The following is a 25,791-nucleotide window of genomic DNA, read 5'->3' as shown; positions in this document are numbered from 1 at the left end:
TACGGATTCTAAGGTGTCTTGTAACCGTCGGTAACCAACCGCGGTGTTTCAATTTGGCAACTTCAATACCTGTTATCGAGGGAAGGTTAATTCTGTAGAAGTGTTACTAGCTGGCAGATGGCCAACTTAGTCCCTGGTCAAGCCATGACGACCGCCTGGGGTGGACTTTCGCGGTCTCTTCACTGGCTAGCCCGATCGTGAAAGCACGAAGGCTTTCAGGGTCGGCTCTGGGGTCTACTTTGGGATCAAGTGTTCGGATAGTAGTAACTGAAAGGCCTCACTTATAATTGCATATATTTCTCACAATGGGTGTGTGTGCGTGTGTGTATCGGGATGCACTTGTCTGCGCGTGGTTGGCCGACCTGCTGCTGGTGGCTATTGGCAGAATATGCGTTGTACTGCTCGTTGCTTCTGTAGGTGACTGCTTTGGCGTTGAGGACTTCGGAGGGTCTCCCGCCCTTGACTGCATACGACTCCGAAAGCGGGAGAAGGGCCGCAAGCGCGGTTATTGTGATTCAATTAGCGGGTAGGGATCGGTTGTTTTCTCTAAAATCCTACATTGGAAAGGGTTTCGCGATCATGAATCGGTCATGTCCGGAAATCGTTACCCTCCGCCTAAGCAACTTAGGTCCATACATTCAGTTGGACCAATAAAAAAAATAATGCTCATATCCACTAGAAACACCTTCCATGGTGACATGACCGGGAACTCTAGTGATATGGAAGATCTCACTTTCTTCTAGCATCCAAACCGTACACCGAAAATTAAGTTTCAGATTCACGGTCCGTGCGCGATTATTATCATGTAACAATAAAGCTCCTGGGCCAGACAGAATCAAGAACACACGCGAATATGCGAAAGGCACACGGTTATAAAATAGAATTTAACACGCGTAGTTACATGCACACTTGCAGACGCGACATACAAACGCACACGCGACCGAACACATCAACGTACAAACGCTCGGGCCCTTCGCGATGATACACGCGATCTCGAAGTCTCTACGCCCGCACATATCTGAACCATACAATGAATATCACATTCAGAATCACAGCCCGCTGCAATTGACCTTAAGCGGTGTTTTAATAGACGACGTTGCCTGTCTCTTCTGCAATTGTAGTATGTGAATTTGACGGGGAGCCCTTCCGAGAATCTAGCTCTAGTAGGACAACTCTTTGAAAAAAGAGGGTTGTATCGGATTTTTCTAACAGAGTATTTTGTGATTTATGTCTATGCTTTTAGGATCCTAGCTACAATTCACTAGATTAAATCCTTTCAATCATGGATTAAGAAAATTCACGAGAAAATATGTTTTGATTTTGTGAACTAACGAAAACCAGATCATATTCAAGTTGTAATAAACCAGGAATCAGTTCACGTGGTATTGTCTGTCTCTGAATAATGTTCCTAAATCAATGAATGAAATTACGAGTAAATCTTTGGTTTTATGAATAATGTTCATAAAATTGTGAACTAGTTTGCGTACAGAAAATGGCGCAAACGGTGACTCAAGTTCCCAGATCGAAAACAAATATCTTCACTAATAAAAGCGTTATGCAGGCGTTTCTGAAGGGAGCTTGATAAATTTTATAACTATAAAACGCACGATTTTTATCAAGGTCCTGTTTTCGTAACGTAAAAACATAATTGTTTCAAAATTTATGGCACTTTATTCACGACCTTGAAAAAAAAGTTTTTTTCCCTGTGCGAAATCAATTCCTTTGTATGTCCGAAAATTAGTGATTCGAGATGTGATGTGAGAAACGACGGTTCACAGCGGACTATTGGAGGAAATTTCGGTTTTAACAAAACAGCAGTTTTAAAAATTGGAAAGGCGGTTCAAATTTTTATCACATTAATGAAGGAAATCGCCCAATATATGCACTATTTGGAAGGAAAAGGTGTTAGATATGACTCTCTGTTCCTACAATATTACACAAGAGTTTATCGAACAGGCGAGCTAACTTACCACCGTTATCTTATAATAAACACATCTTCATTGAACATTCAAACGTTTCGCTTGATATTTTTTAATTGGGACCCCAAGTAATTAGGCAAAAATTTGTGATTCTAGCTCTTATCTGGCGTTGAACCATGTGACTGAGCATACAACGATTTCGAGCTGAGGGTGTGATGGAGTAATATGTGCCCAAAAGCTCGACGAACGAATCGATGATCGGCCAACAAGAGATAACCTGATCGCAGCGTGGCAGCAGGTCCATGGTGCAGTCAGTATAACAGACACAGATGTGGTGAGTATCACACGTGAAAACCAGTGAAATGGCAGGTTCGATTCTGAGTGCCAAAGAGCGACGGGCCAAGCAAACCAGAACAGATACTGAATGCCTGTAGTGGCTACACGTCAGAAAAGAGAACGTGAAGTGAGCTGAGAGCTGCCGAGAAAAACGACGTCGATGTATGAATCGTGGGTACGACAAAAAGGTGCACGTTGAAGCAGAGGGAATTTCCACGGCGAATGCTTTAGAAAACAATCAACATGAAAAGGACAAGCACCAGTATACCGATCAATATTAGCAACTGGAACGGGAGTCTGCTTACAGATCGTACAAACATGGATAACAGATGGAACCAACGCTTTGGGTCGCTAATGAACGGACAAACGAATAGTAAGGGCACAAACAGAATGAGTATTGGAAATAATGGACAGCCTATGCCATGAGAAGCACAAAGGGTTATTCAAGAGTTGAATATCGGTAGCATGATCTGATTGGAAAAATAATTGTCTTCAGATAGGTTAGATGGCATCATATGGCCTATCTGCAAGAGGGTGCCCTCCTGTATTCTGTTTAGCAGACTGCGCCCATTGGCTGAATCCTGTGTCAGCGAGTACCATAATGGATTTCGAGAAAAACGATTAAGGACATGCTGAATAGAGTCACAAGGTGGCAGCTAAAATGGCTGCCGTCGTTTCTGCTTCTTCTTTTTATATCATCGTCAAAATCCAAACATTGCTATGGCGCGCAAGACAAAATCGTTTGTAACTCAAATGTCTTATCTCAGATTGCTTAGAAATTGTATCACTGTATGTAAGCAGGTTAGCACATGCAGATGAATAGGTTCTCTTCACGGAATTTTGTTTCGTTTGGGAAATTTGTACCTTTCTATTTTTCAAAACAAATGAAACACGTGCTACAAAAATCATTCAGCTGACTGCTGAATGATACGCTTGTGTGCGTGCCATCTCCTATCGGTATAGTACGTTCTAGACGCACACAGATGCTGAACGTAACCCGAACATCCCCGAACATAACCGAACTTTTGTTATGATTTTGGCATCGTTTCACCTTAAAAACGGACCAGATTTTTACCCTGCGACAAATTCTGGGTAAATTTCTGGAATACAACTTTCTACTCCGTTATCCGTTTGTAGATTTCAATGCTTCGTACGATTCAGTGAAATGGAACAAACTGTTGCAGATAATACTTGAACATGGCTTTCCGACAAAACTGATTAAACTGCTTCGTATGACGCTGGATGGGTTAAAAACAACCGTCAACATATCTGAAGTGACATCCGGGTCGTTTGTGACATTAAATGACTTCAAGAATGGCATTCTCTAATCTAGTGTTCAACATAACGCTCGGAGGTGCTATATGAAAATTTGATGTGCAAAGGAACGGATCTCACATACTTACTGGCGTCGCGGACGACTGGAAGAATTGAACTGACTACAGATTCTGACAAGGCAAGGTACATGGCTGCTGGAAGAGAATGATGGGATCCTAATCTTGTTGGTTCCGAGGTAGATACGGATGTGGTACGGTACGAGCTTGTCAACGAACTAAGATACCTTGGGACACTAGCAACATGTGATAACGCCACAATTTAAAAAGGCGTGTTACATCTGCGAATAGAACTTGTTTCTGTTTGAGTGATCGGTGAAACTTCCGTCGTCGAAACACGTACATAAAATTTACTCTATATGACGCATGCATTACGAGCTGTACCAAGTTTCTAAACATCCGAAGATGGATGTAGCAGGGCAGACTATAATATGCTGGACATGTAGCACAAATACCCGAATACAGACTAGCTAAAGTTATATTCAGTAGATAACCTAGTCGTCGACGTATAGGCCGATTCTATTCTCGTGGTCTGAGTGCGATTGATTAAGAAGGCCGTGCGGCGGGCGTACAAAGAGATGGGAGACTACCGGCCTAAGATGGTGTAACATGGAAATTTGAAATACATGATTCGAACCATCCCGATTGTTCGGTCACCGTGATGTTCGTGGGTTTTGTGATTAGTTAATAATTACTATTTATCCCTGATACAATGGAGCACGGCATGAAAGTTAACCTAAGCCTGGAAGCCTTTCGATTTAGTGTGTTATTTTTTTATGGGAACTTGCCAATTGAGCCAACATATTCTGAATCGTGATTCCCGTTGGCCTTGCCAAATTCTCTAAATTCAAAATAAGTATTCGCTGGCGGTGTCGTTTTCGCTTGAGTCTACCGGAAGGTTAACAGGAAATAATATCTAAAAAAATGTTGACATAAGTCTTACAATAATAACCCAATTTGATTACACTATACTAGATTCCAATTTACATAATCGAGAAATATTTAGAATAATGATAATGAAATTACAACCAACAAAACAATTTGTTCTGCTTCGAGCTGAAACTGCAACGCTTATTTTGTTTACACTTGAAAATGCACGCGATTCTGTGCGTTTTTTTACTGCGCATTAGAAATACTATCACGCATGTCGTGTATTCCATTTGAAATCAAACTTCTAATAATCCCATAACACGATACAGTAATTTCCAGTGGAACGAAATCAGCACGCTTCAATCGATTCAACTGTGCGTTCTTGTCAGACAGATTGGCGATAGCGCGATGTAAATCGCGCTGTCTAAAGTCAGCTATTCTCCCCGTCCCTTGTTTATTTATTTTATTTACGTTTTGCATTCTCAAGCTATCGTATCACAATTACGCGCCTCTCTAATGCGTCGGTAAACAGTGAACTACTTGCTCCGGTGAGCTTTCGTTTAAATTTTCTACTTCAGACGGCAAATTTGCACTTATCAACAAATGTTTCATTTTTCCGTTTTTCTTCTTTTTTTCAGATAATTGGAGCTGCGGCAATCGACTGGCCAAGATTCCCTTGTGCGCTGGATATCGTGGAGAAGCGACAACGAAAATCACTCTCCTTGTAGCGATATACATCTGATTAGTTGAGCCCGATAGATCGTAATGTTGACATCGCATCGGGTCGACACTAATTTTGATTGAGTGTTTAGTTAGGGACGCGTGAACATGCCAGTTGCCACGGTTTCTGCCTTGCGCTCCAATATCCGTCGAATCTTGATATCGATAATGTTCCAGTGATGGTCCGTGACTTGCGCGGCGTGATTTTGTGCCTCGCAGTTGGAGTGCTATTAGGGTAAATGCGCTGTCCATTGCTAGCGCAAAAATCAGTTCGAATAGCATTCAAATTCAGCTACTAGCACGTGTGTTATCTCTAATGATAATTAGCTAGGGAACAGGCAATAGTCAGCGATTCTACCCTAGGGCACAGCAAAAGCAAACCGAATGCAAAGTAAAACAGTTCGAAGCTCCATTCAACCGTCGCTGGCCGACCGTGCGGATCGATTACGTTGGGCGGCTCCAAGTGGTAAACAAATGTGATGTTATTTTTTCAGTGGATGTAATTGGAGTTTCCCGTCGTGCTGTTTACCAGAGTGCGCATAAATTTGCACCATAACAATGAGCGTTTAACTGTGATAACAAACCCATTGCAGTTGGGTAGTGCAGAAGAAAGTTAAAACAAATTTTTTGCAAAAATGGACGATAATGGTTGTCAGTGAAAAGTTGCAGTGCAGTCTAATGCACTTTCGAATGTCGGTTTAGCGTGACCTCAGCACCAATCCGCGTACTCCCCAAGTCCAAAGACGATGTCCGATGAGAGTAAATGTCAGGTGTACATCTATTTGAGCGAAAGTTTCATCGATATCCCGGTCAGTGAAGAAGATACTTGTGAGGATCTCTGCTCGCAACTGTGCAAGCGGTTCGGAATTGGTCCTCTGGTACAGCTACTGGTGGGCTTACGGATACACGACGAACAATGGTTCCTGGCGCCGAGTGCCCGGCCTCAGGCCGGCAAAAAGTACGAGTTTCGAGTCAGGTTCAAGGTGGGTAACACTTGATAGCTTATGTCTCAAAAAGAAGCTACAGCTGTTGACTAATTGTTGTGCAAGTTCTAGTGAAATGGTGTGGTTACTCCTCCCACTCATGATGTACTGCTTATTATGCAGAAAGATCTCGCTATTCCATCACTATCTTCTCGGTATTGTATCCGATTGCAATATCTGGTAGTTAATCTAGTCCTCCTTAATTATAAACAAGTTTTTGCTTACGAATCATGCCCGAGCCCTAAATAAGCTCCCCTGAACTTATCTAAGCAAGCAAATATCTGATAAAATTGTCGAATTAAAACCAAGTAATTCGGACAAAATGTGGGATAATACGGTGCAGAAACTAAGCAAGCATAAAATAGCAACACACGCCTTCAGACTCGAACACCTGTAGGAAACGAGAAAATCAGGAAGTCCTCGGACATGTTTGAATTCGGGCATCAATGATCAATAATCTAATAATGAATCGACCACGTAACTCAAGTCTTCTCAAACTTGTACGTTTGAGAATAAATTTAAGATTCTGCCTGCGATTCCGTTTATCCCCAATCGAGAAATTCTGAATTCTAATAATGGTAGAAGCCAAGAATTGATCCTGCTCCCGTGTCGTAAGAAGCGACAAAAAAACCGGACTCTCTTTTTCGCTTCCTACAACTAAATTTTGGTGTTAAATTAGTAAAATTCCCTACCTTTCCCTAGGTTGATGTGTTTGATGGTATTGCAAACATCATCAACAGGCATTGTAATTCCCTCTCAATCACGCGAGAAGAAGCTTATCCGATGTCCAACTTTCCCGAGATAAGATGAGTCGCAAAATTCTCCGTCTCCACAAATAGCGTGAGAATGATTTTCCGGATAAAATTTATTTGACTTTTTCCTTCTCACCGGAGAAGGTGATAAAATTTTAATTTCGCGAAATCAATTAAAACTTCAAAAAATACACTTAATTACAAACAAAAGCGGCAAAGAAGTATGATAGACTTGTTTTTTTCGTATTTTGGAATAACGACAGCAAAGCAGCGAACGCAAAGAGGATACCGTGATAAACTCATTCACTCATTCTCCGGCTGTTTTATTTATCCGGAGAAATAACACGTTGTATTTATCCGGAGAAGTTGTGTGAGTGCCAATAACTTTTCGTGTGAAAATGTGAGTTTTTATTGTCGCAGTAGCAAATCCGGGCGCATTTACTCATATGAGCGATAAATGCAATGCCTGATCATCAAGCATATTTCGTGCATCAGTTTTAAAGAACCCCTGATAGACAATTGCTTTAATATGGTTATTGCATTACGCCTCGATAGTGGTACATCGAGGATACTGTAACGGTTATGCCCTTTTTATGTTTCGTGATTTTTCATACTTTACATCAGCTCAAACTATCAAATATTGGATAACGATACCAGTAGAAACTTATTTATGTTCGTGCAGTAATAATTGTAGTTTTTAGTACTAGTGTATACTTGTTATGTGCTAGTCGTATGTCTATCTGTGTATGTGTTCATCTGAGTATTTGTGACAGCTAGGTCAGGAAAGGATGCCGAATTGGCGTATATGATAGAATGGTGGGTAATTTATAGTCCCGTGCGCAATTCTTCCCTTCGTAGGATTCGTTGGTAACGTGACTTCGAGCATTCGATCCGATTCATTCGGGAAGATCGGTTTGGATAAATTAAGATACAATTAATTTACTAATAGAATACAACTGTCGTTAATGATAAAAAATGACTTTTACTGGCATTAAGACTAGTTCTTCTAGGTCACTAGTTTACTTTTGTTACGCTTCTATTAGTTTGATTTTCCACTACTCATGTATTCCAAAAACCAATATTGGTCATCTTATACCCTTCTACTTAAACTCTTTGCATTTTTTAACTTAATTCGGCACGTTATTTATGCTATATCTTAAATTAGGTTCATATTAACACTTCCCAAAACAATCAATTGCATATTCTCTCATTAACCTTCACAATCTCGCTTATTCTAAACGCTCGTTCCCTTCACGTTAACACAAATCTGACCACAAACGCGAACATGCAATTGCAATCATTCAAACATACCTACGCCCGCGATTTTGTCAATATTAAAAAACCCCGATAATTAAGTGAACGTTTTAACACTTCTAAATTTACAAAACGGTCTCAGGAGCAAACTTAAAAACGCCCGTGTTCGCGCGATCATGAGTCGGTTACGTCCAGAAGTCACTACTCTCGACCCTAGCGGCCCAGGTCCATGCCTTCAATTGGACTAATCAGAAAACGACGACTCATATTCACTAGACACCAGGTTCCATGACGCCGTGACCTGGAACTCTAGTAATATGGGAGAGCTCATTCTCTTCTAGCATCTGAACTGAACGCTGAAAATTTAGTATCAGATTTATGACCCGCGTGATTATCCAGGAACAGATGCGATTATGCGAATAGAGAAATGGTTATAAAATCTAATTTATACGCGCGAAGTTACATTCACGCTAGCACATGCGACATACAAACGACCACGCGACATACAAACGTACATGCGATCGAACACGTTAACATACAAGCGCCCGATCCCTTCGCGATGGTGCACAACTACGTCTGAGATTTCGCAAACACAAAAATGACTCGATGATTTAGCGAACGCTATAGCACTTATATCTGAATAACACGGTCTCAATAGCGCACAAATGAACGCTCATTCCCACGCGGTCGTAAAGTCCTTACGCCTGAACCGTACACTCAATTTCACATTTAGAATCATGGCCCGCTGCAATCTGCCTTAAGCAGCGTTTTGGTGGGTGACATTTTCCGTATCATCTGCAATTGTAGTGACTGATTCTGACGAGAAGCACTTCCGAGAACCCAACTTTGGAGCTGTAGTAGGACAACTCTCGAAAAAAAAGAAGTTATTTTAAAGGTTTTCTTTCACAAATAGCCAAAATATATATTTCACAAATAGCATTCAAGTCAAGTGATTTGTAATAGCACCCTTGAAAACTATATTGAAGACATCAAGTCTCGAGCTAATTTTGTTTGAAGGGTAAATTCTCCATGATTATTTCTAGGAGGGTTTATGCGAAAATTATTTTATTTATCAGGAGATGTGCTGTTTTACGTTGTACAATTCGTCGATGATACTAAACCTCTGAAGTTGCCAGTATCGAAAAGATGTGATCTTGGCATTAAAGAACTATTTTTGAACATTTATCCCATCCATTGATATTATTATTCATAAACACAACAAAAATCAAATGCTCATAGAAATCGATCATGATCTGCCAGAGCCAAACGGTAACGCCATTTTTCCAAAATGTTCTTCTATCGGAAAGTGTTATTCTCGTCATTATTTATTTATTATTTATATTAAAAATTTGAATACTTTTTTTTAATTTTTTTAATGTATAAGTGTCTACTTAATTGTGTTAAACGGATTTTTCGATCCGCGCATCCAAAAATTTTCTATCGGTCGTTGCTCGAAGAGGCGTCCTGACCGCCATGGAACGCTTTCGGCTCGAGATGTGCGCCTCAGGTGGAAACCTTTTCATGGCATTATGTACGTCCCCAAATTGTTTGGCCTTGCACTGTACATGTGTACAGGTCTCGAGAACGTATTTCACAACTTGATCTGTAGACGGAACCACTGCTACTGCGGCGGCTGAACTGCGGTTGCTTGTAGCGTATCTAAATGGTTAGAATTCCAGTGCTTTCCAATAAATGTTTCAACGGGCGTGCATGGAGACTGGCTCTGAAACAGTTGCATTTTGCTTCTCAAACTATGGAAGGTGCTACTTGTATAGCTGCAAACTTGTTCAATGAAGGAAGCTCGTCATTGCCGAAGACTTTAAACGCGCTGGAAGTTGCTGTTGGGTTTAAAGCAACCCATTTCGTCCGGATCTTTGATAATCAACCAAGCTGCCGAGCGCAGTGTGTCCGGCTGCGCAAAGACGGCTTATCTGGAGAAGCCATTTCTCTTCAGGCACAATTCGAGGTCGAGGAAGGACTGTTTTACGGGCCTGATATCGCAAACTAGTCGTGAGTGTTGTTTGATAACTCATAGAACACAGCGCAAAACGAAAAATTTTGGTCAAAATTGTTAGTTATACTTTATTACGCCATATTGGAGTCACCATTTTGATTTTTTTGATTTTTACACTTCACTCAAATTCGTGTTTATAAATCACAAAACCTTTTTTTTCCGATTTTGGCTGAAATACCACTCATTTTTTATGGGTGTCCGCCACATTAGATCAGCCATTTTGAATTTCGCAAAACTGACTTTAGATTCGTATTCAGCGATGTTCAAAACCCATAATTAAATATAATCGATACAAAATGTTGACATTCTATCAAAAATAATGCATCGAAAGTTTTCTCAAAACTACAAATGCGTTTATCTCAAAACATGATTTTTTCAAAACTACGTACAATTGAATCTAAAACTGAAGCATGCCAGAACATGTCCTTAGGTGGTTTCCTGACCTGACTATCGTTTTAGTTACATGATAACTGTACAACTGTGTCAATGCCAACACTACCAAAACTACATGGTAGACACCTCGTACACAATTGAACCGTGTGAAACTTGGACCCGTTTCTCGGCTGTGTGCGAAGTCTATCTTGCGCCCCCCCCCCTCCGTGCGACCCCAAACCCTACATGTACACGAACGATTCTACCATCCAGACGATACAGTCATGATGTTGCTCATTTGGTATTCGAGCGACGAATGATTGAAACGTACACGTGGTACCTCAACATTTGGCGAAATTTAATTCAAAACGCGTGCACACATTTCCGATCAGATAGTTCAAAAATATTGCGATTTCGTTCAGTACAACGGAAGCTATTCGCATTTAAAACCTGGGAATATATCAAGTATTTTTGAATTGGAAGGACCATGAAACGTTGAAAGTATTCTAATTCAAAAGTGATGAGAAATTTTCATTTTTTCATGAAAAATCGTATAACAATGGTTACCTTCATATTGTTGTTCCAAAACCGCACAGTATTTTTAAACAAATAACATAACATGGCATACCCTTGGAAAGGTCATTTCTTCTTCTTTCCAGAACACTCATATTACATTACAATCGGTCGAAAAACATTACAATATTTTAATAAAAGCACTGTGTTTTGAGCGACTTAGTGGAATGTTAATGTTTAATTAATTACATTATTACAAATTACAAATCGGTTGAAAATCAAATTTTACAAATAGGTTGAAAAACGACCGCGTAACTATTTTTTTGTACCGAATGTTTCGAAAAATAGTGTTGTTTGCTATAAATCAAAATTTTGAGAGCTAATATGCTCTTGATCTAACGTTGTTTTGTGTTGTATTTGACCAGACCTACAACATTCACTAGATCACTTGGAAAGTACATTTAATTTTTTTTTATATTTTGTAGAATCGTGTAATCGTATTTGGTCTTATTACTAGGAATGAAAAGATGATTGAAATCTTTCGTCCGAGTTCAAAGTTAAATATGTTCTTTCGACAATAGTCCGCTTTTAAGAATCTGTTGCTGGATGGAAAAATATTCATATAAACTTTCTGGTAATATGCGGAAATTCCGTTGTCAACTTTGACAGTTAATCTAGAAAAACTGTAAAAAGTATCTTCTATAGTAACACAATTATCCATATCTTGAAACTTAAACATCACAATAAACTAAAATAATAGCGTTTTGGTTGAGTATTAGAGCTTTCATTTTAAATTGGTTTGGATAAGATCGGTTCAGCCGAGAAGCACGAATGATATTTTACCACATACATACATACATACACAGACATTGTCCCACATCTCTCCTGGTATCAGAAAAGTCTTAAAAATTTTATGTGGCCGGATTTTGTCAATGTACCAGTTTTGTCAACCTACGCACTTAATTTTCTCTGTCGAATCTCAGCGTTTGTTGCAACTTTTGCCGAGATTTGAATTTTGTAATTTTTACCGAGATTTCGCTGAGATCTCAGTAAAAATTCCAATTGTTTGCTGAGAATCGAGAAATTTTTCGCTGCCGAGCTCAACTAAGTGTGTAAAATTCACCAAGGGGTTGATGAAAACGGGTTTTCACTGTAGTCATAAAAGCACCGCTACTTAGCTTTTTATTTATTCGTAGTATACTGTTTCATTCATTACCGGATAGATATAGTACAGCTGTTATTTATCTGCAAGGTACTAAACGTAAGTTCATTACTTTTTAATTTTACGACACAATGTCGTCATTATTGTAAACTGATTCGTCAACGCAATCAGAACTTTCGATGACGCCAGTGAACCGTACGGTATGTGACATAAAATGCAAAATCTGCATTACGCTAGCAGGAATGATTCAAGATTATAAACGATCATTTGTGGTCAATTATTGATCAGCAAATTACCTCTCTTAGGTTTATTGGATTGACGATATTGCAAACAGCACCAAGCAGTATTTTATACCAGTTTGAATAAACGTATTGCATCAATTTTTAACAACTAATACTAATTTAATCGTTAATCTCCATTTAGTGTTTCAGCTATCAAAATAGTCATTAATATTCTATAGAACATTAATGTAACTCTGCACATTGACCTCTTACAGAAAGCTGCTTTAATATGTTGATTTCAATACGCCTTGACAGTGGTACAGTGAATGCCCGATTTTATTAACCCCAGATTTTGTCAATCCGTTTGATGGGCTTCTGTCAGACGAACCTATTCATATTCGAGTAAATAATAAGCATTTTTTTTTTCTTATCTTGGAGATGCGATAAGGGAACATGGGGAGACTTGACCAAGCGCAAAATTCTATTTTTGGCTATGGTGTATTCTATTCGATTCTTAATTTTTTTCAAAAATATTTTTATATTTATTTCGATTCCTTAAGGTAATTTTAAAAATTTGGAATGAAAAATCCTTTACAGAAAATATTACGTGATTAATGAATTAGCATTAAATGATGTAATTTTTTATCATACTTTGTATGGACATATCTACTCGACTATTAATTACTATTAATGTACTAATATACCATCTTAATCTTTGTGAAGCAGTGAAATGATTTTACATAAATTGGAACATTGGAATAGTTATTACTAGAGTTTGAATGACATTGAACGCAATAACTAATGTTGGGGAGACTTGACCAAATGGCAATTAGCTGAAGAAAGATACAAAGTTCCTGATATTTATTATGCTTTAGTATCTACTGTTAATGTTAATCACGCCATAACAAAAATCCCATCTCAAACATAAGTCTTTATATTTTAGTATTAGTAAACAAAGTTAGCAATAGTAGGACTGATTTCGTGACATGTGAACATTAGACTGCCCAGGAAAATAATGAATTTTTGAAAACGCAATCGGCCCACCCCTGTTTCGATTCCTAGTCCCACCAGAACTACTTGCACTAAATTTGAAGCAAATCGGACAAGTCTAGCTATCGGACCAACGTGCCTGAAGTTTGTGTAGGATTGTTCGACAATTTACATGGAGAAAACCCACTAACTCGCATTTTCCCTGAGCTTGGGTGGTGAGCCTGATGGGCGCGTACTCTTGCTTGGTCGATAAGAGTAGGAGATCCAAACGAGTGCTGGTTCATTGATCTCATGAATCTCATGACTAATAATCATTCGATCGAGTGTTTTGGCGGATGACTGATATAGATGTTTCTACTTTCAAATGGGGGAACATACTGTTTCGGTTGTTCGGGGACTTATTTGATCTTTAGCATAGTGATCGAGTCATTCGATTCGGATCAATGGACTGTCATCTATAAGAGATGATTAGACATTAGACTGAAGGTGGGTGTTTTTATCTCTTAAATCGCTCTGTCGCTCTGGCTCGTGAAGATGGCGAGTAACACTATAACGAATCGGATTCGCTGTTTTCAGAAACAGAGCTGACAATCTCTTATGGATGGAACCATCTCTTAACCATACTGTTCAGCCACTAGTTAATGCTTAACTAGATTAACATGTAGTTTTTGAAGATATCCAATCCACGTGAACCACATCACCAAACACCTAAAAGTAGTTTAGATGCATGTAATATCTATTTCTATATCGCTCTCGCAGGTTGATGGGATTGACGGTATTGTAAACATCATCAAGCCACAATAGATTCAATAGAGTTATCTAAATATAAGGACCTTCGCTCTTTTTAGTTTCTAATTGTACCAAGTTCTACTACTAGAGGTTAATTAGTACTCATGTTAATAATCCACCAATCATTATGATTACTCAGGATTTTATTTATATAGGAAGTCCGCTCCAAGATATTGATTACAATAGGCCTCGGTAGTGGATTATCGAGGAGGTCGGGAGGGCTGATATGAGCCTTTTTTGTTCTATACCTTTCCTCTATTTACCCGCTCAACACCAACAATGCACCAGTAACAAATAGATAATTGAGAAAGGATGTGCTATGTGTGGTGGTTGGCTATTCAAATATTGGTATAGTTTGAAGTACTAATGTATGTCTTTCATGTGATGATCATAACTTCAGCTGTATCTTGTACCTATCTAATCTATTACGTCTCTCATATATTGTCTTTTATTTCTTCTTTTCGAGTCCTATACTGCCATTCTACACCCGCCTTCAGCTGGGTCAGCAAAGATGGTGATAGTGAACGTCTTAACACTCACACATTCTCAAACGCGGTCTCAAGCGAGAAACCTACGAAAATGCCCTCGCGCATGCGATTACGAATCGGTCACGTCCGGAAGTCTATCCTTGATTCTAGAAGCCTAGGTCCATGCCTTCAGCTGGACCGGTACCAACAGTCTAGGTCCATGTTAAAGAATAAAAAAATAAAATAAAATTGAAAAAACTAAGAAAAAAATAACTTCCATATCCACTAGACAAAACGTTCCATGGCGACATGACCGGGAACTCTAGTGATATGGGGTATCTCACTCCCTGTCAGAATGTGATCCGTACATCGAAGACTAAATATCAGAATGACGGTCCGCGAATAAATGAATAGCCGCAGCGTTTTAAAATCGAATTTATACACGCGACAAACACGTCAACATACGAACGCTTAAGCCCTTCGCGATCATCTACGCACACCTGTGCCCGCGATCGCGTAGACTTGATAACACTCCGGTACTTACGAAGTTACAAACGCGGTCTCAAACGCGAACCCGCAAACAACGCGCTATCATGAATCGGTCACGCCCGGAAATCGTTACCCTTCATTCTAGCAATTTAGGTGACATGACATTCAGTTGGATCAATCAAAAAAATAAAGCTCATATCCACTAGACCACACGTTCTGCGGCGATATGACTGGGAACTCTAATGATATGGAAGAACCCACTTTCTTTTGGAATCTGAACCGCACACAAAAAATTAAGTATCATATTTACGGTCCGCCCGCAATCATTCTAGAACACACGCGAACATGCGAAAGGCACGCGGTTATGAAATATAATTTATACACGCGAAGTTACATACACGTCAGCACACGCGACATACAAACGCACACGCGATCGAACACGTTAACGTACAAATGTTCGAGCCCTTCGCGATGATACACGCGATCGCGAGTCCCTACACCTACCCATACCTGAACCGTACAATGAATATCACATTCAGAATCACGGCCCGTTACAATTGGCCTAAAGCAGTGTTGGGCGACATTGCCTGTCTCGTCTGCAAATTGTAGTATGTGATTCTGACGGGGAGCCCTTCCGAGAACCTAGTTCTGCAGCTCCAGGTGGACAATTCTCGAAAATAAAAGAATACTAACCTGATACTAAGACTAACAGTTGCGATCATCCATGCTCACCTAGGCCCGCGATCTCGAATAAATATTCCCCGGTTAATCCTTTCTAATTTTTAAACGCGGTTTCAAGTCCGAACATATAATCGCTCGTTATAACGCGAGCATGAACTCTCCATCCCCGATTCGTGATATGTTCGAAACTAACTAGGGTAATAAACCTATTTTAATTCCATTAGGGTGGGACGAAGTTCGTTAATTGTTCGACCTACAATCGATGGAATGCATATAAATTGGTACCAATTTACTTTATTCGTTTCTAAAAATCATTTTAATAACAAATTAGGCTTCAAAATGGCGGAATAGTCGTGGTTGAGTGCAGTATTAGTTCTAATTGGTTGCCTCGATATCATTTGGGACAACACGATGAACAAAGTTAATATGACACTAATACTGAGAATTTCATAATATCACTTTGCAAAATGAATACAGAATTGTGTGTCTATAACCGGCCGCACTAACAAAAACTTCATTCTGTTATAATCGTGGTGACCTTGCAAGGTTGTCAAGCCAACATTCTCTTCACTTGGATTTCGATTAACGATTTTGATTGTCCTGGTCAGTCCCAGAACAGTAATTACGAATCAAATGCTTATGTCAATTCAAGAGCTTAATCCAATAATGTTGTTATCATTAACAACACAAATTCGTGGACAAAGTTACTTCGATGGTATATACGGTTTTCAGCTACAAGTTTTAACGATAACTTCTCGTGGAACTCGTGACTTTTTTCCGTAATTGGTGATTACCTGGACTATCTGAACTAGACCCATTTTTATATTAGTCGTTAAAACACTCCTACTTAGATTTTTATTCATTCATAGTATTCTTTTTCATTCATTACCGGATATATTTTACTGTTGTTGTTTATCGACAAGGTACTAAACGATAGGTTTACTACTATTTACGTAGGCTTACTACTATTTAATTTTATGACCCAACACCGTCATCATCGTAAACTATTCGCAATTACAATCTCCGATGACGTTAGTGTACCGTACGGTATATATCATAAAATGTCAAAAGCTTCATTACGCAAACCAAAATGATGCAAGATCACAAACTAAAAAGATGAGATGAGAAAAAATTTACTAAGCCGTTAAGTTAGGGTTTTCGTGTTTCTGATTCTCAGCTGACATGCGTCCCAGTTAACTGTTAGTTACTGACGAAAAGACTCTATAGCATGAAACAGGGTGGCGATTCCTGAAAAAAAAACCTGGAAAATCAGGGAATTTCAGGGAATTCTATTTGACCTGGAAAAACCTGGATTTTTCAGGGAATTTGTATTCAAATCAGGGAAAAATTTCGACCTGGTGCTAAGGTTTTGCCTTTCTCATATAAGGAAAGGCTATGCAAATCACTGTAAAAATCGACTTTTTAACCGAGGCCCGGAGGGCCGAGTATCATACACCATTCGATTCAGTTCGTCGAGATCGGCAAATGTCTGTGTGTGTGTATGTATGTGTGTGTATGTGTGTGTGTATGTGTGTGTGTGTCATTTAAACTCACACAATTTTCTCAGAGATGGCTAAACCGATTTTCGCAAACTTAGTTTCATCTGAAAGGTATAACGCTCCCATAAGCTGCTATTGAATTTTTAGTTGATCCGACTTCCGGTTCCGGAGTTACGGGTTGAAGAGTGCGGTCACACAGCAAATTCCCATATAAACTGGTACCACCATAATGTTCAAATGATGTAAAACATATTGAAATTGATGTAACATTACTCTAGTTTGCGGGTCTGGATCACTAATGATCAATCAAAGCAGCTTTGACCACATTGGCCACCTATGACGGTTCATGACGCCCTCGGGGAACCCGCCAAGTTCCTAAGCTAATATCACACCCATTCCACAACGAATTCTCTACCGATTTTTACGAACTTAATTTCAAATGAAAGATACAGTAATGCCATTGACTGCTGCTGAATTTCTTTCGGTTCTGACTCTTGCTTCCGGAGTTACAGGGGTGTTAGTAAGGATACATCCCATATAAATCGGTACAATCGTAATACCTCAGAGGCTAAAAACTATTGAAATGGTCACCAAATTACTTCTAATCGTAGATCTAGATCTCTGATTGCCAATCAAACATTCTTTGAATATATTGTCCACTATCGACGATTCCGGAAGTCCGGAATTCCGGGCATATTCCACAATTAAAATCACATCGGTTCATCGGTGATGACTGAACCGATTTTCTCAAACCAAGTCTCAAATGGAAGGCAAAATATGCAGTTGAGTATTGCGTAGCCGCCCCTTCCCCCCCCCCTCCTCACCTTGCCCTTACACCTCCCTCCTTCATCACTCCCCTCTTCTTGGATCACCCTCACGCCCAGATTTCCTTCATCAACCCCGTATACCGAAATAAGATGAAGGATTTCTGACGCATCCTCCACACCCACTCTACTAAACCCCCATTCCCTACACGTTCAAACGCATTCCACCAACCTTTGCAAATTATAATCACATGAAGATAACATTGAACTCATGCTTATTAAGCTAATTAAATATTATTCTTTTGCCTTTCTTATATAGAAAGGTTATGCAATTGCTCCAAAAACCGACTTTCTAACCGAGCCCCGGAGAGCCGAGTCTCATATAACATTCGACTCAGTTCGCCGAGATCGCAAAATATCTGTGTGTATGTATGTGTGTATGTATGTATGTGTGTATGTGTGTATGTATGTGTGTGTATGTGCGGATTTGTTAACAAAATGTCCACATCGGTTTCTCGGAGATGGCTGAACCGATTTTTACAAACTAAGATTCAAATGAAAGGTATAATATTCCCATAGGTTGCTATTGAATTTCATTTTCAACCGACATCTTGTTCCGAATTACGAGTTGAAGAGTATGGTTACAAAACAAAATTTGTTGATTTTTCCAAATCAGTTTCTCGGAATTTTCTGAACCGATTTTGACAAACTTAATTTTAAATGAAAGGTCCATCAGCTGCTGTTGAATTTTGTGTGGATCCGAGTTCTGGTTCCTGAATTACAGGGTGATACGTACGATCACGCAGCAAATCCCGATTCTAACGAATTCTGCGATGAATGTAAAAAGGTGATTTTTTTCCAAAATGTAAACACAACTGTAGATTTGTAGATGTCTCTTTGGCCACACTGGCCACCATCGACGGATCCGGAAGCATCCAAAGTCAGAATAACGGTTATATTGGTTTCTCGAAAATGGCTAGATTTGCTCAACTTAGTCTCAAATGAAAGGTGTTGCGTCCCCAGAAACTGATATTAAATTCCATCTCCATCCGACTTCCAGCACCGGAGTTACGGGTTGTGGAGGTCGATCACATAGAAAACTCCGATTCAAACCGATACCGCGATGAATGCAAAAAAGTGCTCTTATATATACTTACCAAGTGTAATAAGAATGAAAGACATTTCCATAAAGTTATATTGTACGAACCAGCTATTAAATCATAGTTTGGAGAAATGAGAAAGGCACAATTGCACCTCTAGGTGGATTAAAACAGGTTTTTTTTTTATAAATGCGACTGGAAAATATTGGCTCAAATATTTGGTTGAACACACTTACTCCCCTCAACACATTTTATACTAGGGAGAATAACAATATTCGATCCATCTCATAATTACAACTTCTCACAACAATGGTTATATGGGTCATCCCCCGTCAGATTTACAACCAAAATTTGACTTCGTTCCAAATTTTTTTTCTTGCATTCTTTAGCTAAAAATAATTGACACGTATTTTTTGTTTTGACTGAATATGATACTTTTTTAAGTTGTTAGATTTTTAACTTTTGAAGTTTATAAAACCGAATACTTTTCAATCACTGATAACTCGAAAAGTATTTGATGCTTGGAAAAAAATATTATTTACAAAAAGTTGTTTTTGCATGAGCTTACCGAAACAAAACATAAAAAAATATCTTTGTTATATAACTTATGAAATCTGCAATTATTATAATTATTGTAAACAAATTGATTAAATATCAAGAATTATGTTTAATCTTTTTTTTGTGAAAAAATCTGGAGTGGATATCAAAATACTATGCGAGATATTACAGTTATAAACTGAAGACAATCCAATTTTACACTAAACGACCAATGACCTATTATAATTGTATTATCTCGTGAAGTACTTGGAGATCCATTCCGAATTTTTTATCTAATCTGAATGATTTCAAAAAATAATAAAATGCTTTTGGTTCAACTTAAAAACTGCTTCTAGTATTTGCAGAATACATAAGTTACATAGCAAAAACAAATATGCATTGCAAAAACAATTTCGTTGAGCTCATGCGAAAAGGCAACTTTTATTATTTTATATTTTTTATACAAATTGAATAGTTTCTGAGTAGAAGATTCTTTGATTCCAGTGGATACTGAGTAGGTGTAATTGCCTACGGGTCCGCTACAGTGGTATACAGTGGTATACTGAATACAGAATTGTAACGAATTTTGAGCGTACTGTTAAGTGGAGCCGGTGCAGAGCAAGGCTCGAGCTAGGATGGTGGCTACCAACATACATGCATACAAATTGAATAGTTTCTGAATTATCAGTGATTGAAAAATGTACAATTTAATAAAATTCAAAATTTTACAAACTCGCGAACAATTTTCAGCTAAAGATCGCAAAAAAAATAGGTTGTAACTCTGACGTGGAATGACTCATATATAATATTTAATATGGATGCCACATTGATTTATCGACGGCCTTGTTGTGATTCATCTGACTCTGTAAGGTGAATACATATAAGTACACTTGGTGTGCACAGGCCGTTTACTTTGACACGGCTTAATGCATTAGCTTGGCCGAACCGTGGGTATTTTTTATGTTTACAAATTGTAGACGAAAAAGATGGGTCAATAATGTTAGAGATACAGAGTGGTAGAGTAATTATGCCTATTAAATCGGCCATATTGTTGATAATCTAGTTGCATTTCCAAAATAATAAGCAATAAATTCTTTAAAAAAATGCCGATTCTTGAAATATGTCTTCATGACCGTATAACAGTATATCGCATTGTAGCTGATCTCTTGTTTTGCGGCAGCTTATTTTTTGCTTATATAACTTATATTTTGGGGTTTGTAATCAACTAATTCTCAACAGCGTAAACTTGTTTTATTCAAGTTCTTTCGTGTACTAGCCATCGAGTTAATTCTAAGCGCAACTCAATTCCACTCGTGTTAAGTGCTAGTCCATAGCGGCATTAGGTAACGCACAGCTTTCATATCTGATAGACAGAATTATTAAGCAACTAAATAAAGTTGTGAAGACCGCTCCGGGGTCAAATTATCAGATAGTCCCATGACGATTGTTAACAATCTCTGTGGCAAACCAAAGAATTTTAACATTCATATTGCTAGGATTCTTTGAAATTTACAAATAGTATTTCAAAGCTGGGACACACCTCCAGGACCGGGTGTCCGGAAACAAGATCTCATACGATTCCTTATAGCAGGTTTAAAAAAGCCATTCCATCTACAAATATTTGAATAAGTTTAAAATTGTAATAGTAATGACCATTACCCTGTCAGTCTGCTATGTGAAAGAAATGACCAAAACGTTCACCTCAGGCCCATTTACTACATCTTCAATTTTATCTCACTAAAATTTATGCCCAGTGATTTACTATGATGTCACCAAGTTTCAGGTTCTAGTTATGGAAAGCAAATTGTAATTTTAATTGAAATCTGGAAAGGTACTGGCGTACTATATCATTACCTAACGGTTAAACACTCAACTCCGCTTAAAAATTCAACGTTTTCGATATGGGTTTCCGTATATAATAGAACTGTATGAAGATGACTTTCGCAAGCTCCAGTCCAGACGGGCGGATACGACAATATTTAAAATCAACAAATAGTGTATTTAACCGAAGTTTGCCTCCCTTTTTTCTGCGAAGCTTCACTCATCTCACAACGTGCTGCTATTGCCAGATAAAAATCGCTTTATTTATTTATTTGTTTTTATTTATTATATTCCAAGATGGAATTTCCAACTGACTTTTTCACTGCCGTTCAACGCATAATTGTCTTGTGTATAGAGGGAATCTCATAGAACATGGGATGAATACGATCTCAACGGCAGTTTAGAGGGTACTTAATTTCTGAAAGGACGAATTGGTGGGAAATGGCAGGCAAATGAGACACTAAAAAACTGTTTGTATTAAATCACAAGTAAACTTATCAAAAACTGGTTTCTATAATTTGTTCGCAGACCTGTCTGTTTTTTCTTGTGATTATTCGACATTTTCTTGAATTATACCCTATTTTAAAGTTTTGAAAAAGTGCTGGATGATTTTGTATCAACAACGCAATCATTATTAACCCTCCGGAAGTCGCGCAAATGGCCCACTGAACGAGCAGCCGTTGGTGCGCTCAGACGATTTCGCTAGATTTTCAGAGCAGCGTGCACTCAGTGCACTAGCATGACTTCCGGAAGGTTAAAAAGAAGAATCCAAATCTAACCAGAACATAAAAAGCGGATTATTACTGCACAGAAGTGGTTAAACCGTTTCTGTAAACAATCTTCTTAGTACATATTCTGGGATACCTTCCCACTGTTGCAGAAGACCTGCATAACCAATTATTTCTTGAGAAACTTGGACTTCTCTATCGTTCAGTATTACTTTAATACTTCTTTTCGTTACATGCCATGAAGCTTGGTTGAAGTCTTCTACGTCCAAGTTTTGTAAGCCATTGCCACACAGGAAAAATTGGTAGAATATCCACGTTACAATTTTCGAAGAAGTGTTTAGCCCTCATATTTTGCCTATCACTATAATTCGAAATAATCAATACCTTCAATGACTTCGTTCCTTGATGATGCTTCGAATTATGCACAAACACATTTGACGTTTTTATTTTATTATTATTTTATTGGTGTACGAACAGAATGTTTGTCTCACTATCGAATCCATTTAGTCGTTTCTTAAGATTGTATTTTGCATTTCTTTTATATGTAGCTGATGGCAATCGAGTATTAGATGTTTTGGAAACAGTGTGAACAGAGCTTGCCGATTAGCCAAGCTTTTTAGAACTATTCCAATGAGATATCTTTTGATTTCCGTTTGGACCGCACATATTATTTCTAATACGCATTTCTAAAAAAATATTTCTTTTTTGGTTGAATACATCAAGAGATCTATGTGTTTTTAGGTTTCCATATTTTGTCACGGACAAACTTTACATTGAAAATTGACGTAAGAGTGGGTTACGACCACCTTCAAGGGTATTTGTAATATGATAGAGTTTGTTAAAACGGTGCCTACTTAACCCTCCGGAAGTCGCGCATATGGCCCACTGAATGAGCAGCCGCAGTTGTCCAAAGACAATTTGCTAGCTTTTCAAAGCAGCGTGCACTCAGTGCACCAGCGCGACTGCCAGAAGGTTAACGGAAGATCCCAGACTCATCACAATTTCCGCACAGACTAAAAGACATAACGCTATGAGGAAATTCATCCCTAAAAAGCCAATCCGCTATTTTTTCCAGAACACTAGCTCCTCCTTTTATACACGGTCCCATACACTCATTTGCTTGTCGGTCATCCCTCGGGCCTGGTAACAATTTTTCACTAGTGGTCTATCCTCAGCTTACTTGTGCATATGCCAGAGGCGGCCTTATCGCAAATACGACCACAGCTCCAAGCAAAACTATATTTAAAATAACCGTTATATTAGGCGAAGCATTGTTTTCGAGTGTTATGTCTGTTGGTCTTTGATTTCCATAAGCACCACGATGCAATGCATTGATCCAAGATTCGTCACAATCAGGGCTCTAGAAAACATATTTTTATTTAAAATTATGGAGGATGAAACTTGTTTAGATTTGGAAATATTTAAATTACATGGCAGTTAAAAGACCAAAAGTGGTTTAATTGAAATGGAAGATACAAAAGGATTAAAACTAACTAAAAATGCAAAAATGGTGTAAGCTCGGAGGCGACGCGTGGTTCCGCCGTCAACCTGTTCAATACCACAAAATCCCTCAAATTCGACGATTCTAACATCGAACGCATAGTACCAACGAAAGATGTTCGGCGGACGGGTTTTTCTGATCGCAGGAGTTGAGTAAAACAAATTTGTTGTCAAAACCCATCGGTGAGTTATAAAACAAACAAACAAGAGTCCCACAGAAAAAAGCAAAAAAGATATATTACATCCGTATAGGCAACCACTTACTTCGTATTGAAAATGATTTCTCACTTTAATTTCAACACATGGTATTATTGAATACTCATAAGTCATGTTACGATTCGAATTAACCTCCAATGTAGAATCTTATTTTCTACACCGAGAATTATTCCTTCTTCTGTATAAGATAGGTTGAAACATTTATTAACCTGTTTGAAATCATCTATTAATTCTACCAAACAGGAGAGAAATTTAAATGTTCCATATGCAATTCCAAAAAAATCATTTTCCTCGCAAAGTGTCGTAAGAAAGAGACTTTTAACATTTTTGCAATAGAACGCGAAACGATTCGAATGGAATCCATTATGCTCATTTACATTTTCAGTAGACATGTTATCAATGTGTAAATGCGAAGAACAAACAATTTCTACGAAGCAGAAAGATGGTTCATTACTTTCGTTGAACCAACCAAATCCATACGTGCTTATAACTAATATGCCCCAAGGGCAGAAACATCTGGTTGGACTACCCAAGAAAATAAGCGTTCGACCGACAGCTGTGAACATATGGCACAACTGCGAAGCGTGTTGGAAAATTAAAAAGCGCGCTCGTTTCGCACACAGACCTCTAACGAGCAAATGGACATCGCTACAATGCACGCTGGTTCAATATTTGATTTGAACCGGTTCAAAAGAGAATAGAAAAAAACCGTCGCCCATGGCTCTCAGGCTGCTGTTGCAGCCATCACCCATTCTGCTGCTGCTGCTCCATCCAAAGCGTGCGGTGAGAGTACGAGATGCGTGCATGTTTGAGGATGAACTGGTAAAACCATTTTCTGAAATTTTACTGGAGACCGGTTGGTTTTTCGTTCAAATCTGAATAACTTTAGTGTTTTACTTTTCCCTTCATTGAAAATATTTTGCAGGGTTCTACAGTTAATTTAAACTTGAAATGGGTTTCGGTTTGTCTGATTTGGCTTTCCTGTTCAATGAACAGGTTGAACGTACCGACGCGTCGCCTCTGTGTAAGCTCAAACGATAGACATTGAAAAATGTGAATTTAATTTGATTTGTTTGAGCACTCTGGAATTTTTTTAAAAAGATCTGGAAAAACCTGGAAAATCAGGGAATTTCATTTTCAAAAATGAGTCGACACCCTGATGAAAGCCTGCAATTAACTATAAGTTGGTATGTACACCAAACGGCTTTATTCAGAGGTTAACCCAAATTTAGCTTTCTAGGGAAAATAAGACCAAAAGGTAGTCTACGATTCCATGGTTGGTTGGTATGGTATATGGCACTTCCGCCGGCCGGGATAGGTTGGCGATTTTTATAGTGATTGCATATTCTTTCTACATTTGAAAGGCAAAACAAGTTTAAAATATTATTTAGTTTTAAATTCAAAAGAAAAAGTAATTATACTGCGATCCACAAAAAAATTGGGGGGAAGAAACAAAAAGAACCCAAAGTTTGGGATCCCTAAAAAAAACACGCGGCGAAGAAATTTTTGAAAATCAAATGGAACGAAGTTTCATAGTTTAAAACCAATATTTATATGAACAATTAGGAATGTTCAATAGGAATCCCCTACCCTAGGATCATGTGTTCGACGGTATTGCAAACATCATCAAGCATATTTCGTGCATCAGTGCCAAAGAACCTCTGACAGACAATCACTTAAAAAATGGTTATTGCATTGCGCCTAGAAAGTGATGCATCGAGTAGGCCTAGAGGGCTTATGGGCCTTTTTTGTGTTTTGTGTTT

At 38.5% G+C, this 25,791-nt stretch overlaps 1 protein-coding gene across 5 annotated transcripts in view; it reads left to right on the top strand.

Moving 5' to 3' along the window:
* The window catches only part of LOC131678619 (tyrosine-protein kinase hopscotch), a 67,741-nt gene that overhangs the window by 16,984 nt on the left and 24,966 nt on the right, over positions 1-25,791 (top strand). For 2 of the 5 annotated variants that reach the window (XM_058958838.1, XM_058958840.1), the window contains exon 2: positions 5,095-6,159. In XM_058958838.1, coding sequence (XP_058814821.1) covers positions 5,923-6,159 — 237 coding nt within the window. In that variant the 5' untranslated portion in view covers positions 5,095-5,922. Of the gene's footprint in view, positions 1-4,985; positions 5,005-5,094; positions 6,160-25,791 lie in introns of those variants that run through there. The other 3 variants (XM_058958839.1, XM_058958841.1, XM_058958842.1) reach the window with 3 other exon arrangements.

This window comes from Topomyia yanbarensis, chromosome 2, assembly GCF_030247195.1.
Source record: "Topomyia yanbarensis strain Yona2022 chromosome 2, ASM3024719v1, whole genome shotgun sequence".
Classification (NCBI taxonomy): Eukaryota; Metazoa; Arthropoda; class Insecta; order Diptera; family Culicidae; genus Topomyia; species Topomyia yanbarensis.
Note: the sequence above shows the minus strand (reverse complement) of the source record. Positions and strands in the feature narration are given on the sequence as shown.